The 15,419-nt window shown below is 36.2% G+C and overlaps 1 protein-coding gene across 1 annotated transcript in view; it reads right to left on the reverse strand.

Moving 5' to 3' along the window:
* Positions 1-1,593: 1,593 nt before the first annotated feature.
* The window catches only part of LOC123557599 (centriole and centriolar satellite protein ofd1-like), a 46,625-nt gene continuing 32,799 nt past the window's right edge, over positions 1,594-15,419 (reverse strand). Inside the window, exons 21-27 of the mRNA XM_053543928.1 lie at positions 15,219-15,336; positions 14,763-14,887; positions 13,950-14,081; positions 8,278-8,426; positions 5,941-6,078; positions 5,197-5,246; positions 1,594-4,293 (exon numbers count right to left, since the gene is read on the reverse strand). Of these exons, the coding sequence (XP_053399903.1) occupies positions 4,254-4,293; positions 5,197-5,246; positions 5,941-6,078; positions 8,278-8,426; positions 13,950-14,081; positions 14,763-14,887; positions 15,219-15,336 (752 nt within the window). The 3' untranslated portion in view covers positions 1,594-4,253. The remainder of the gene's footprint in view (positions 4,294-5,196; positions 5,247-5,940; positions 6,079-8,277; positions 8,427-13,949; positions 14,082-14,762; positions 14,888-15,218; positions 15,337-15,419) is intronic.

The raw sequence follows: 15,419 nt of genomic DNA on the forward strand, positions 1-15,419 counted from the left end.
GTCCAAAGGACAGGAACAACAAGAGATGAAATTTAAGCAAAAAGAAAAAAATTCTTACAAAAGGTAATATGTCAAAATACACCTATAAATTGAGGTACCATCCATGTTGTACCACAAAAAGTGGTCCGTCGTTTTTCCCACGGCCAATAATAAAAAAGTTACTAAAAAAAAGCTATTTTAAGTAACGTAAAAGGGAAGTAATTAAAAAGAAAATTATTGTAAGTGACAAAGAAGGATCGCCAAATAAATCTGTTGACTAATGAATGAAATTTACACACAGTATCTTCATTAGTTACGGAGATATAACCCATTTTTAATTTGAAATATGGGAGGTAATTTGACATAAAATCAGTCCATAGTTATCTACCTGATTGGCTCAGTCCAACTAATGACAATAATGAAATTTCAAATAAGTCCTATAAGTACTTACTGATATAAATCATTTTGATTACAATCAGGGAGTTAATCAGATATAAAATAACTCTGGAACCTACGATTGGATTGATTTGTCATGGAATCCAAGATTTATATTTGTAGAGATATTTTGAAGTTGTATCAATAACCATAAATGAAGTCTCTAATATGGCGCGAAAGCCAAAATAAGCCAATTTTGAGTCCTTTAAGGGGCCATAACCATCTGGAACACCATGAAGGAATCTGGCCAGTTCAAAAAGGACCAAGACTTGTGTGATACAATTTGGTTTAACAAATCATAAATGAAGCTGCTATTGTGCAGACAGTCAAATAGCTCATTTTGGCCCTTTCAGGGGCCATAAGTCTAGAACCCATTAAGGAAACTGGCGTTCAACATAGGAACTGAAATCTATGCACACAAGTTTTGTGACAAGTTTGATTAAATTCAAATCATACATGAAGTGCTATATGGCAGACAAGGTCAAAAATAGCTAATTCTGGCCCTTCAGTGGCATAACTCCAGAACCTTAACGGTACTTGCCAGTACAAGAAAGGAACCAAGATCATAATAGTGATACAAGTTGTGTGCAAGTTTGGTTAAAATAAATTATAAATAAGCTGCTATGTGCAGACAAGGTCAAATAGCTATTCTGGCCCTTTCAGGCCATAATCTAGAACCCATAATGGAATCAGCCATTCAAGAAAGGAACCAAGATCTTAGGTGATACAATTGGTGTGCCAGTTTGGTAAAAATCAATTATAAAAAAAGCTGCTATTGTGCAGACAAGGTCAAAGTACGATTTTGCCCTTTCAGGGCCATAAACTCTGGAACCCATAATGGGATCTGGCCAGTTCAAGAAAGGAACCAAGATCTTATGGTGATACAAGTTGTGTGCAAGTTTGGTTAAAATAAAATTATAAATGAAACCACTATCGTGCAGACAAGAAATTGTTGACGGACGCACGCACGCACGCACGAAGGGTGATCACAAAAGCTCACCTTGTCACTATGTGACAGGTGAGCTAAAAAAAGCATGTCAAAGTTACAGTCTGGACAAACAAATCTGGATAGACGCACACACGGATGCACATACACTGAATAGTCATTTGCTTCCGCAAGCAGGCTCGACAAAAACCATATTAATATTGTCAAGGCAACTGCTTATAAACAAAGAACTGTTTTTCACTTTATTTACTATTTATTTCAAGTATCACAAACATATACATTTTGCAATACATAATTATAATATAAAGATATGGATCACAGTTTGCTTAAAATACTAAATTAAAACAATCTACTAACATTTTATGTGTATACAAATAGCACACAAATTGTTCTGCTAAAATTCATATAATTAGCAGCTGCACTCACAGTGAAATTAAACTGGCTTTTCACTGACTGAAGTATTAACAATATCTATATAGTGACAGATATACATAAAGCTATCCATAGTCTTTTCGAAATTACTATTAATTGAAAAAGATCTGTGACAATTATATTTTTCACAAGTTCTCATGACCAAAGCAACTTTCAAATTCTGACCATTCCTGAATGCTAAACATGAGCCGCGCCATGAGAAAACCAACATAATGCATTTGCGACCAGCATGGATCCAGAACAGCCTGCGCATACCCGCAGTCTGGTCAGGATTAATAGTATCCATGCTGGTCGCAAATGCACTATGTTGGTTTTCTCATGACGCGGCTCAATTTTTCTCCTAAACCATAACATGCTTGGAAACTGTTAAAGCTATCACACTGAACCATCTGGTGTAGATTTCATTTACCCTTATGCAAAGACAGCATTAAAACCTTTTTGCATAAAACTTTATCCATATAAACATCAATTGTGGAATCTTCTTTACAATATTTATGAATTATCGAATTTAAAGATATACAAACTATACGAAAGTTTAAAACCTTCTTCGACTGCCTCACAGAAATGCGAGACTAAAATAATAGAGTAAACATATAAATTGCTTTTTGACATGATATTAATCAGTTTTCTATTTTTCTTTGACAGTTGTCATAAGAACTTTATATTCAGGCAATTTCACTATATAACGGACTTTATTTTAACAAAATTCTTACATAACTATAAAGTGAACTGTTTTTTTTTTTTTCTTTAACAGGTGCAAGTACACATAGAATACCAGATGTAAGCCTGTGATTAAGAGGGAAACAACCAAACAAACACAATAATTAGAAGTGTGATTGATGCATATTCCATAGCTCAAAAGCAAAATGACATTCTAATGTATTTAGAGACCAATGTAAATACAACTTTCACTAAATCAATAGAGTGTGGGATAAGTCCACTCCTCGCACAGTGAAATGGAGTACATATTGCCCGATTTCAAAGAAAATGTAGTTTTAGTCAATATTCTCAATTACTGCACTCTACATTTGTTATTTATCATTTCCTTAACATTTCAATCTATAATTACTTGCACCAAGATAAATCATGATGAAAGAGATTATCATTGACTCAAAGTAAACTTAAGATAAAGGTTTGAATTTCCTAAGCTTATTTGAGGGAACATGCCACCAGACGACCATCTTAATTTTAAAACATATGTGTATAGCTACTAAAAGGATCTTTCATTTTGAATTTATTAAATAAGTTGAATAAAATGATAAAATGCAAGGCTCTGTCCAGTTATACCATGATTAATACTCATTTGAGTGACTAATGCCAGAGCTGGTCCATAAACTTTAAAAAAAACTACACAATACTTGTTACAAGTACTGCAAAGAACCTGCTGGTTAGGCCTAAAAAAACTATTTTTTTGTTTCTGGTAACATGGCAAAAAAAAAAATAGGGTAGGCAGGAAAATTTTTTTTTTTTACAATGAAGAAAGAGCAACACAAAGCGAAAAGTATTAAAAAAATAGCGAAAAATATCGATTTTTTTCCGCCATAAAAATATTTTTGGGTCGCGGCAAATTTTAAGGATAAGTCAGGATACCGGAAACAAACAATTCTTTTTTTAGGCCTTAACTATATTTGCATTTTTTCCTAAACAACAATAACTAACTAAAAAATTTTTAACACTTTCTTATTTTGGAAAGAATTGATATAATCCAGAGGTATGGCCTTTTAACCTTTACCCAGCTAAATTTTTAAAAAGGACTGATCCATCATTCAAAGGCAGAATCACTTGCCACCAGAAGACTAAAGGTTAAAAGTTTTTTTGCTGACAAAAAAATAATCCCTAAAAACAGCCAAAATACAATGAGATGAAAGTAGTTCCCACTCCTTAAAAAAGATGCATCATTAAACTCATCCCAAAGATGTGTAAAAGACAAAAAGGTTAACCAATCCTCTACGTAGATTTTTACAATCAGCAATTTCATTTCCAACATGTCTCTTATAAACTAACATTGGAAACAAGGATTGTTCACCTGTTGCTGTACTTTTACCACTGTTAAGCTTTTACATGATTACATGTAATTTACGTACTGTAAACCCTGGAAATGATTTCCTTCTTTTTATGGTAGCAAAAATCATGAGAACAGTACATTCATAAATTTAAATAATCTTGAAATTGTTGCTAGATAAATATAATAGCATTATATCACTGCCCAGTTGCAAATGATAAAAGTTGCAAAAATGTCAACTGATAAAAAAAAGAAAATGTGCGCAATTGCCAACACTGCTAGATTTACTGAAGCTTTTTTGATGAAAAATGATCAAACATAGTTTAACACTTATCCACTTCCTTTATGAAGGTGGTAATAAATTAGACCTTATTTAAAGTGTATTTCTCAAGGTTTGGTTCATAAGTTAGTTTGTATATTTTTCCAAGTATCATTGTGTGTTTGTAGAAATCTCTCTGCTCACCAGTTAAAATCATCAGCAGATTCATCTTCATTGTCACTGAAATAATAAATAATAAACAGTAGATAATAAACAATCAATTACTGCTTTGTGTCTGAGTGTTTGCATTTAGCATCTTTTTCAATATTTTTTTAGTCAAATAAATGACAGTCTACACAATGCCTAGTTTTATAGTGCTGCCTAACTGGAATATCACACCATGGATACATGACACGAAACCCCACCAAGTCACATTATACTGACACTAGGCTGACCAGTCACAGAGCTATCCTCTAAAAGCTGAGAGCCAAGCAAGGAAGCTATCAGAACTATTTTTCACCTCTATAGTATGACGCAGCCAGGGAGAAAGACATGGACCCCCCACCCAACACTCAATTTGTTGAGTTAAATTTTATGGACAGATGAAACAATAATGTCCAAAACTTTAGTCACCCACAAATTATAATGATCTTACAGTATCAAATAATTCCTGCTGGACAATGCAACATTTCTCTCACATCTAAGAAAACTTTGAAAAGTCACGTTTGAAATTTCTTTGATCCAAAATCAAACAAAGATTAGTTGTTAATCAATCATGAAGTCAATAAGTCACTCGTTAATCAATCATGAAGCCAATAAATCAGGAAAATTATCTGATAAGACTTACATGATTATAGGATTTGGATTTAAAACACAGATGCGATATGAAGAATTTAGATATGAGCCGTGCCATGAGAAAACCAACATAGTGGCTTTGCGACCAGCATGGATCCAGACCAGCCTGCGCATCCGCGCAGTCTGGTCAGGATCCATGCTGTTCGCTAACAGTTTCTCTAATTACTATAGGCTTTGAAAGTGAACAGCATAGATCCTGACCATACTGCGTGGATGCGCAGGCTGGTCTGGATCCATGCTGGTCGCAAACCCACTATGTTGGTTTTCTCATGGCGCGGCTCATATTACCTTTTAACCTCTTCTGTCAACGAGATATCATCATCTACTTGTGAGGCAGACTACAAAATAAATAGAGATAAAGCTATTTAATACTTTGATGCAAAAATTACAGGTTCTCTAAAACCACAAGATTTAATTTGCTGACTATAGAGTTTTAATGGCTTGTTTAAGGCTACCGACTACCCTTTTTACAAATGATATCTATATTTTGATTAATATGACTTTTGAAATTCATTTGCCAAAACAGCATAAATAAACAATGTAAAATTGTCATTGTTTAGAATTTAATATCAGTATAACAAACTGAAAAAAAAACAACAACAACAATACCTTAATATAATGTTTATTTATCTTTAGCCTGTTAAATTTCTAAAATGGACTGGTCCATCATTCAATTAGGGCAGTACCATTTATTATTCAAAGGGGTGTTCACTAAAAATTTACTAAATGAATAGCAAACAGTGCAAACTACGATCAGCCTACATGGATGTACAGGCTAATCTTAGTGTGTGCTGGTCGCAAAGGTACAATCACTTGCCGCCAGTAGGCTAAATGTTAGATAACCAAGGTTCAGAGTTCAGATGCATAGGATCTGAACCAAAAGGGTATTAGCCTGTTGTTAAATTTCCAAGTCACCCTTCTACCGAATTCCTGCCATTCGCCAACCTCATAACCAGGATTTCAATTAAAATAAAAATGACTGAAAACATCTTTTTCAGGAAAAGCCTATTTGTACAGGTTTTTTCCCCCTACCTCTTGTCTTTCAGGTTTGGCTGGTGCAGATTTCTGTTGCTGTACAAGCTCCATATACTTTTTCATCACAGGATCAATTTCTTCAGATTTCTCAGATTTTTCATCAGCAACTGCCTCTCCAGTGCCAGCTCCAATCTCCTAAAAAACAGAATCAAATCTCATGAGCTTCTTGTCATATAATTTGAATAGTTTTATTGACTATTAAGCTTTACCCTGCTAAATTTCTTAAATGGATTGGTCCATCATTCATCATGTTTATGAAACGGGTGTTCACTGAAAATTTACTGACTGCACGAACATGCAGGCTGAACATGGTACTGGTCGCAAAGGCAATATCACCAGCTGCTAATAATTTCACTTGGCTAATCATTACTTTAGCATGGACTTTATCATAGACTTCCTGTTTCAAAGCTAAAACTTTAAATTACAACCAAAGTTGTAAATTCATATGATATTTAAATGAAATTATGAGCTCTTGAAGTTTGTAGCATACTTTAAATAGACATTTGTGGTTTAAAAAAAGCTAAAAATGAAGATATTTATTTCTAATGTCATTGTTTATTCATTGTAAAATTGCTTCATTTTACCCTGGTGAAAACTGGTAGGGACAAAAAAAATGCAGTTCTATTATTGATCAGTTGGAATTCCTGATGACATGTAAAAACAAGAATGGCAGACTGTCACAAAATACGTCCGTCTAAATATTCAGTTACATATCATAAAAAGATTTTGAGAATTCAAGGGCCATAATCCAAGAGTGCCTGGGGCGATTTGGCTGGTTCCGGAACTTATCCGAGATATTATGCCAACAAACATTGTCTGCAAGTTTGGTGAATATCGGATGAAAACTGTTTGATTTAGAGAGCAGCATGCTTTTGGACGCCAACCGCCGCCCACCACAGGTGTTCACATAATATGCCCCACTCTTTCAGAGATGGGCGTATAATTATAAATGGTGACTTTCCAAATTTTAATGGTGAAAGAAGACCTCGTAAGCCTCTAATGGTATTATCATGGCCCCAAGCTGGCAGGATAAAACTACTAACTTTGTTCAAGCCCTCTAAAAAAGAGGATGACCTCTTCACATGATGATCCAAGCAGGCAGTAAAGGATATGTGATTTGAAGCTAGTAACAAACTCGAGTGTGGTCCAATCAAAAGTGATACAGATCACGTTTGGTGGTCACAACAGATTTTTATATTTTTGGCTCTGGCTGCCCATACTTGCATTAAAACAGAAATATTTGAATATAAATGTACAAGAGCACCGCCATGCAGAGCAATATACACCCGTAGGTATGACCTTTGACCCCTAAGTTTGACCATGACCTTGAAGCGAGCCATCTGAAACATGTGCTCTGCACGTCGTCTAGATGTGGTGAACATTTGTCAAGTTTTCCTCAAATTTTACAAATGCTGCCAACCCCACCGCCCCCCCCCCACCCCCACCAAGAACCCTAGTGGCAGATAAGTCCTATATTATTAATGACAACTAATGACCTGTGCGCTGATTATATACTGTTCATGTAAAATTTGATGTGACTGGGTCACGTTACTGCCAAAACAGTCTTAATCTAACGGGACATTCTCATCTTCATCTACAACCAGTGACAGATTACTATATTCATAAGCAAAAGGTACTTGATCTTATATGCAAAACAAACAAATTTTCTTTTTATTTCATATTTTCCAATGGCTTCAACCAAATTTTCTATATTTAATATTTTTCACTAAGAAAATATCAGATTTATTTCACTCTAAAATTTCAATAAATTAAATGTAATAAAATTCACCATTAAAATTTAGTGAACATCATTTCCACTTTTGTATTAAATCTAGTAAACACAGCAATGTTTCCTAAATCACAGGCCTGGGATTCAGTCAAAAACCAAAAGCCTGAAAATTTACATTCTAAAGCCTGAAACATCCTTTTTCAATAGTGTTATATAGGGAAACTCTGGCAGTCAAAAGCCAGAAATCGGGACCAGTTCTGAAAAATCCCAGGTCTGAAATCAGCTATATTCAGGCTTGTTTCTATGTTGTTTGTTTTGCTTGGTCTGGTTTCAAACCATTTTTAGCAGTATTTCAGTTATAAAATGGTAGCCAATTAAACACACTAGTGTTTCTGGATTCTTCATCTATAATTACCTCTCTCCTGCACGTAACTGACAGCTTCCCCGTGAACCAGAAGTGCAGATAAAAACAAATAAAACATATCATGTTAAGTGAATCATCAAGAAGAAAAAGCACATCATCTTGGGTATGAAACTAAGTTCTCCTAACTGTTTTTTTTTTGCATATTGAAATGAGGAAATCAATCATCTATTAGAACTCTTACTGGTATTTGTCCACTCTGTAACTGCTCCAGCTCCCTCTGCTCTCTCTCCCAGGCCTCTTGTTCCTTCTTCTTTCTCTCTGTTTCCTTCTTCCTCTGTTCTTCCTCCCAAATCTCTTGTTCTCTTTGTTTTTCTTCCTTAGTTGGCTCCTCTGTAAAACATATGTAAATATTATTTTATTTATATCTCACTTTGAACATGTATTATATTTTTAAACAAGAGCTGTCACTTATGGTGACAAATGCCTACGCAGCACCTTGACCTTTGACCTGGTGACCCCAAAGTCAGTAAGGTTGGTGTACTCAGTAAGTACTATCAGCATGTGAAGTTTGAAGGTCCTGGGTGAAGTGGTTCGCGAGTAAAGTGCCTTCATGCAAAAAGTTAACGTTGGCCCCTGTGACCATGACCTTTGACCTGGTGACCCCAAAGATGCATTTATGCAACAAGAGATCACAGAGTGATCTTGGCGCCCACCAATGTGCCATTTTTTAATGTTCTAAATTTCAAGACTTACTGACTAGCTCAAGGTCAAATTTCATTTCCGTACACAACACTGTGCATGTGGTCCAAATTCAAAAGCTGTAGCTTGAGAAATGTAAAAGTAGGTCACTAGATCAATTTCAAGGACAAAGTTCTTTGTACACAAAACTATGCATGTGCATCAAGTTTGAAGGCTGTAGTTTGAGAAATTTGAAAGTAGGTCAATAGGTCAATCTTAAGAACACAGTTTATTTTGGTACAAAAAACTATGCAAGTGGTCCAAATTTGAAGGCTGTAGCTTGAGAAATGTGAAAGTAGGTCACTAGGTCAATGTCAAAGTTTGTTTCGGTACACAATCCTATGCATGTGGTCTTAATTTGAAGCCTACTACAGAAATTGAAAGTAGGTCACTAGGTCAATCTTAAGATCAAGTTTCATTTTCGGTACAAAAACTATGCAAAGTGGTCCAAATTTGAAGGCTGTAGCTAGAGAAATGTGAAAGTAGGTCACTAGGTCAAATCAGGGCAAACTTTATTTCGGAACACAGAACTATGCATGTGGTCCAAATTTGAAGCCTGTACCTTCAAAATGTGAAAGTAGGTCACTAGGTCAATGTAAGGTCAAAGTTTGTTTCGGTACACAAAACTAATGCACGTGGTCCAAATTTGAAGGCTGTAGCTCGAGAAATGGAAAGTAGGTCACTAGGTCAAAATCAATGTCAAATTTTTTTCGGAACACAAACTATGCAGTGGTCCAAATTTGAAGCCTGTACCTTCAAACAATGTGAAAGTAGGTCACTAGGTCAATGTCAAGGTCAAAGTTTTTTCGTGTACAAAACTAAGCATGTGGTTTAAAATTTGAAGGCTGTAGCTTAGAAATGCGAAAGTAGGTCACTAGGTCAAAATCAAGGTCAAATTTCATTTGGAACACAAACTATCACAGTGGTCCAAATTTGAAGCTGTACTCAAAAATGTAAAGTAGTCCTAGTCAATCAAGTCAATAGTTATTCAGTGCTCCAAACTAATGCACGGGTCAAATTTGAAGGCTGTGCTAGAAATTTGAAAGAGTCACTAGGTCAAAAACCCAGCAACTAATGTCAAATTCTCTTGCACTCAAAACATACAAGTGTCCCAATTTAGTATTGTAGGTTCTGGGCAAGAAGATTTAAAGCTTTTCCCTATATAAGTCTATATGAACCATGTGACCCCCAGGGCGGGGCCATATTTGACCCTAGGGGGATAATTTGACCAAACTTGTAGAGAACCACTAGATGATGCTACTACAATATCAAGCCTAGGTTGTGTTGGGCAGAATATCAAAGTTTCCCTAATAGGTCAGTAAACCTTACCCAGCGGCCATATTTGACAGGGTAATTTGAAAAACTAGTAAAGCACTAGATGATGTCATCAATATCAAGCCTAGGGCCTATTTTTGACAGGTTTCAAATTTTCCTATATAAGTCTATATAAACCATGTGACCCCCGGGGCGGGGCCATATTAGACCCCGGGAAATAATTTGAATCATCTTGGTAGAGAACCACTAGATGATGCTTCATACCAAATATCAAAGCTCTAGGCTCTGTGGTTTTGGACAAGAAGATTTTCAAAGTTTTTCCCTATATAAATCTATGTAAATTATAGAAATAAACAAAGGGCCATAACTCACTAAAAAATTGTTGAACAAGTCTGATTTTCAGGGGGACACAACTAGAGTACCAATACATCATTCTGACAAAGTTTGGTCAAAATGCCCCTGGTAGTTTCTGAGGAGTTGCGATAACGAGAAATTGTTAACGGACGGACGGACGGACGGACGGAAGGACGTCGGACCATGGACGCAGAGTGATTTGAATAGCCCACCATCTGATGATGGTGGGCTAAAAAGATAATGTTGGCCCCTGTGACCTTGACCTTTGACCTGGAGACCCCAAAGTCAGTAGGGGTGGTGTACTCAATAAGTACTATCAGCATGTGAAGTTTGAAGGTCCTGGGTGCAATGTTTGCAGGTAAAGTGCCTACATGCAAAAAGTTAACGTTGGCTTCTGTGACCTTGACCTCTGACCTGGTGACCCCAAAGTCAGTAGGGGTGGTGTACTCAATAAGTACTATCAGCATGTGAAATTTGAAGGTCCTGGGTGCAGAGGTTCGCAAGTAAAGTGCCTACATGCAAAAAGTTAACGTTGGCCCCTGTGACCTTGACCTTTGTCCTGGTGACCCCAAAGTCAATAGGGGTGGGTGGTGTACTCAATAAGTACTATCAGCATGTGAAGTTTGAAGGTCCTGGATGCAGTGGTTTACAAGTAAAGTGCCTTCATGCAAAAAGTTAACGTTGGCCCCTGTGACCTTGACCTTTGATCTGGTGACCCCAAAGTCAGTAGGGGTGGTGTACTCAATAAGTGCTATCAGCAAGTGAAGTTTGAAGGTCCTGGTTGCAGTGGTTCGCGAGTAAAGTGCCTTCATGCAAAAAGTTAACGTTGTGACGAACGAACTAACTAACGAACGGACGGACGGACAGTTGAAAACTAATATGCCTCCCTTCGGGGGCATAAAAATATCCTAATGATGTTCAGCCTGTCTGGTAAACTAACAAGAGCTGTCCATAAGACAGCCAAGCTCGACTATTCGAAATATTGTCCCAGAAGCAGGAAAATATTACCCAAAAAGGTTAAATATCAAAAGAGTTTTAAGTTCAAAAGGGGGAATAATTTGACCAAAATGCATATCAGTTATGGGACTTGCTGCTATCAACTAGTTTTATAACCCCGAAGGCACATGTGAAGTTTCAATTCAATATCTGCATTAGCTTTGGAGATAGAAACTTGCATGTAAAACTTTAACCAGAATTTTCAAAGTCCAAAAGGGGGCATAATTTGCCCAAAATACATGCCAGAGTTATGGGACTTGATCCAGTGAGGTTAGTAATTGATCTAGAAAAAGAAAAATAAGTTTCAAATCTATATGCCTTTTAGAAATAGCTGTATGTACTTGCACGCAAAACTTTAACCAGAATTTGCTAAGTCCAAAAGGGGGCATAATTTGGCCAAAATGAAGGTCAGAGTTATGGGACTTGCTGCTATCAACTAGTTTTATAACCCCGAAGACACATGTGAGGTTTCAAATCAATATCTGCATTAGTTTTGGAAATAATAACTTCCATGTAAAACTTTAACCAAAATTTTCTAAGTCTAAAAGGGGGCATAATTTGCTCAAAAAAAACATGTCAGAGTTATGGGTCTTGACCCAGTGAGGTTGGTAATTGATCTTGAAAAAGAAAAAGTAAGTTTCAAATCTATATGCCTTTTAGAAATAGCTGTATGTACTTGCACGCAAAACTTTAACCAGAATTTTCTAAGTCCAAAAGGGGGCATAATTTGGCCAAAATGAAAGTCAGAGTTATGGGACTTGCTGCTATCAACTAGTTTTATAACCCCGAAGACACATGTGAAGTTTCAAATCAATATCTGCATTAGTTTTGGAGATGTAAAACTTTAACCAAAATTTTCTAAGTCCAAAAGGGGGCATAATTTGCTCAAAATACATGTCAGAGTTATGGGACTTGACCTAGAGAGGTTGGTAATTGACCTAGAAAAAGAAAATATAAGTTTCAAAGCTGTATGCCTTTAATTGATGGCTGTATGTACTTGCATGCAAAAACTTAACCAAGGTGTGACGCCGACGCCGACGCCGACGCCGACGCCAGGGTGAGTAGAATAGCTAGACTATTCTTCGAATAGTCGAGCTAAAAATTCAGTGAAATGTCGTTTATCCAGGGAAACCTTAAATAAAGGCTTTGTGATTTTCCCAAAGACTTCAATTGTGAAATTGTTAGGGATAAAATTATTTCAAACCAGTCTAGCACCTGTTTGATTTGGTGATTACACCAAAAGTATTTCAACTATGTAATGGCAGCTAATTAACCTAAACCCTTTTCCTTGATTCTGTACCAGTACTGATTTTGTTTTGCACAACTATTTCACATCTTCCCCACATTAATGGGAGGTAGAGAACAACTGAATTTAGATGCACTGTTTTCTATCAAACTGTAACTGACAACATATGCTTCCTCCGGAACAGAGCATGTGACCTGTCAACTTGTAGTAGTGAGCTCTACCTACACAGCTAACTGGCCAGACTGTCAGAGTAAACTATTGAAAAGTGAAAAAGATTCAAATTTACTGCAAGCGCAGAAAAATGCAAGCTACAAGTGTATGTACTCTGACATACTATGAAATCATTTATATTTGTGGGGGACAAATTTTCATGGATTGTGTAAATCTGCAAATTAAATCCCATTTGCTATATATGTTAAAATATTGAAATCCATGAAATTAAATTCAAGAAATAATTCCTGTTCCTGGATTTCATTTTTCTTTTTCTTTTTTTTAGCTGGGTTTAACATCACACTAACATAATTATAGGTCATAAAGTGACTTTTCAGCTTTTTGTGGTGCCCCTCTGAACTTTATTTCTGGCACAGGCAGGCACCTTGGTAGAACCATAGACCTTGGCCAAGCGAGTTGGAAGAAAGAGTTCTACACCCGAAACAAGGTGTCAAACCCGTAGTGAAAAGGAGCAAGTGATTGGAAGTCATGGAACTTGACCTTGACCACTCAGCCAAAGAGGCCTGTCCTGGATTTCCTACCAGTACTCACACCTTGGAAAGGAATTGTACAGACCAGACCAATTAACCAAATCACTGGGATTGGAAGCCATGACCTCCTGATCAGAAGTCTGAGTCACTACCCCAGTAACAATGCGCCTCTCCAAAGGGAAGCTACAAGTTGAACAAGTCATTACTTATTAATCACTCTAAACAGATATTTACAGCAAACTACTATTGCCATGTTTGTATACTGCAAATTCTTTTAGATGTATTTTAACAAATAGTAGAAAAATAAATTCCAAGTCACAATACTTTCCTTTTGCCAAACTATGCCTTTGTGATGTGAAATAAAGAAGAACAATATTTTCCATCTTTGACTAATGAAAATGCAAATCCATTAGTATTACACATATCCGTTGATTTGCAACTGCAAGCCTATGCATTCTCAATTTCCAGTATTGATCTCTTCCACTACTAATATTACGAACAGTATTGAAAAAGGGAGGTAATTTAATCTTCAGATATTGGTAGGTGTACTAAATAATTCAGATTTAACCCCCTTTGCCATACCATAAGTGTACATGTACATACCTGTCTTCCAAGCATCATCAAGTGCAGGTTTCTTCCAGGCTGTATCCAGTGATAAGGGAGGTAATTTGGAAGGAGGATGAGTAACTTCCCTTGCCTCAGGTTGGCTAGAACTTGCACTTGGAGGCACTGACACTGCAAAACATAGAAATTACACTTAAGTGACACCTCTAGAAAGCAAACACCTCTCTTCAAAGACAGATACTTCCATTCCCATTAGATAAACTTCTAAGTACATTAACCTCTAAGAATCTCTCTACAATAAACATAGTTCAAGTATTTCCAGTGCACTGTGTGATATAAATAACTTTTCAATCTTAATTAAAGCTCTATATTTGGTGTCACAATGCAATTTAGCTCATGTAATGTCATAACTACTATATAGTGTTACCATTGAATGACAAGGTAAGTATATTTCTTAATTTCTAACCAATTCTACTGTTTATGCACAAAATTTGTTTAATCAATTTCTGGCTATTTCTTTTTTTTTTTCATTTAGTTTCAAGTCACGCCAACACAATCTCAATTCATATGTCAACATTTCAGCTTTCGACAGTAGACAAAGACACCCTTCTTCTGCTACTGGCATTATTTCAGGCATGGGTTGGCGCCTGCCTCTAACCACTGACCTTCAACAGGTCTGACTGCTTCCTCACATGAAAGAATTCTACAGCTAAGGCAAAGCAAGGTTTAAAACTTAAGAAGGTGTATGGCAAGTGACTCAAAGTCAGAGACCTAAACCACTCATCCGTGGAGGTTTTCCAATTTCAGGTTGGTAACCAGCATTTCATAGAAATAAAACTGTCTATAACATACCTGTTTCTTTGGGTGAGTTTCCTCCATCGCTTGATGGATCTGCCTGTACCACCATTATACTTGGTGAACCTGGCCGGGCCTCAAGATCATCTACAGTAATAGGACGGGGCCTCTCTACACGCTCTCTGAAATTAATTAAACAGAAATTTCTTATAAATGTATGAACATTTTCTTCCATTTTGTTAGATCAAATCTTCCTATAAAATGCAGATATTCATTTTTTCTAGAAGTTTTGAAAATTGACCTAGTGCACCTCAAAATTAGGTCAACAATTGTATCTACGTAACTGCAATTTGTTTTTAAAAAAAAGCTCCTCAATAATTAAACGCATTATTATAGGAATCAAAGACAACTTTTAGAACTTCAGCTTGAAATGTTACTATGAGAGGTATTAAGCCAAGAAATATAGCCATGGCTGTAATTAAGGTAAGAAAAGTTCTATTTTTAGAAACGTACCCCTGGCTTTTTAAGTCATCATCTGAGACATCTGAAAGACTGAATTTAGGCACACTATCCTGACCTGATGGTTTCTTTCTGTTGTAGGATGAAGATCCCTTCAATTCTGTTAGACTGTCTGTAACATATAAACGTAAAATCATAAATATTCACAAGCGGTCTATGTTTGCTTATTTTTATTTTATGGATTAGTATAGTTGG

This window comes from Mercenaria mercenaria, chromosome 5, assembly GCF_021730395.1.
Source record: "Mercenaria mercenaria strain notata chromosome 5, MADL_Memer_1, whole genome shotgun sequence".
NCBI classification, from domain to species: domain Eukaryota; kingdom Metazoa; phylum Mollusca; class Bivalvia; order Venerida; family Veneridae; genus Mercenaria; species Mercenaria mercenaria.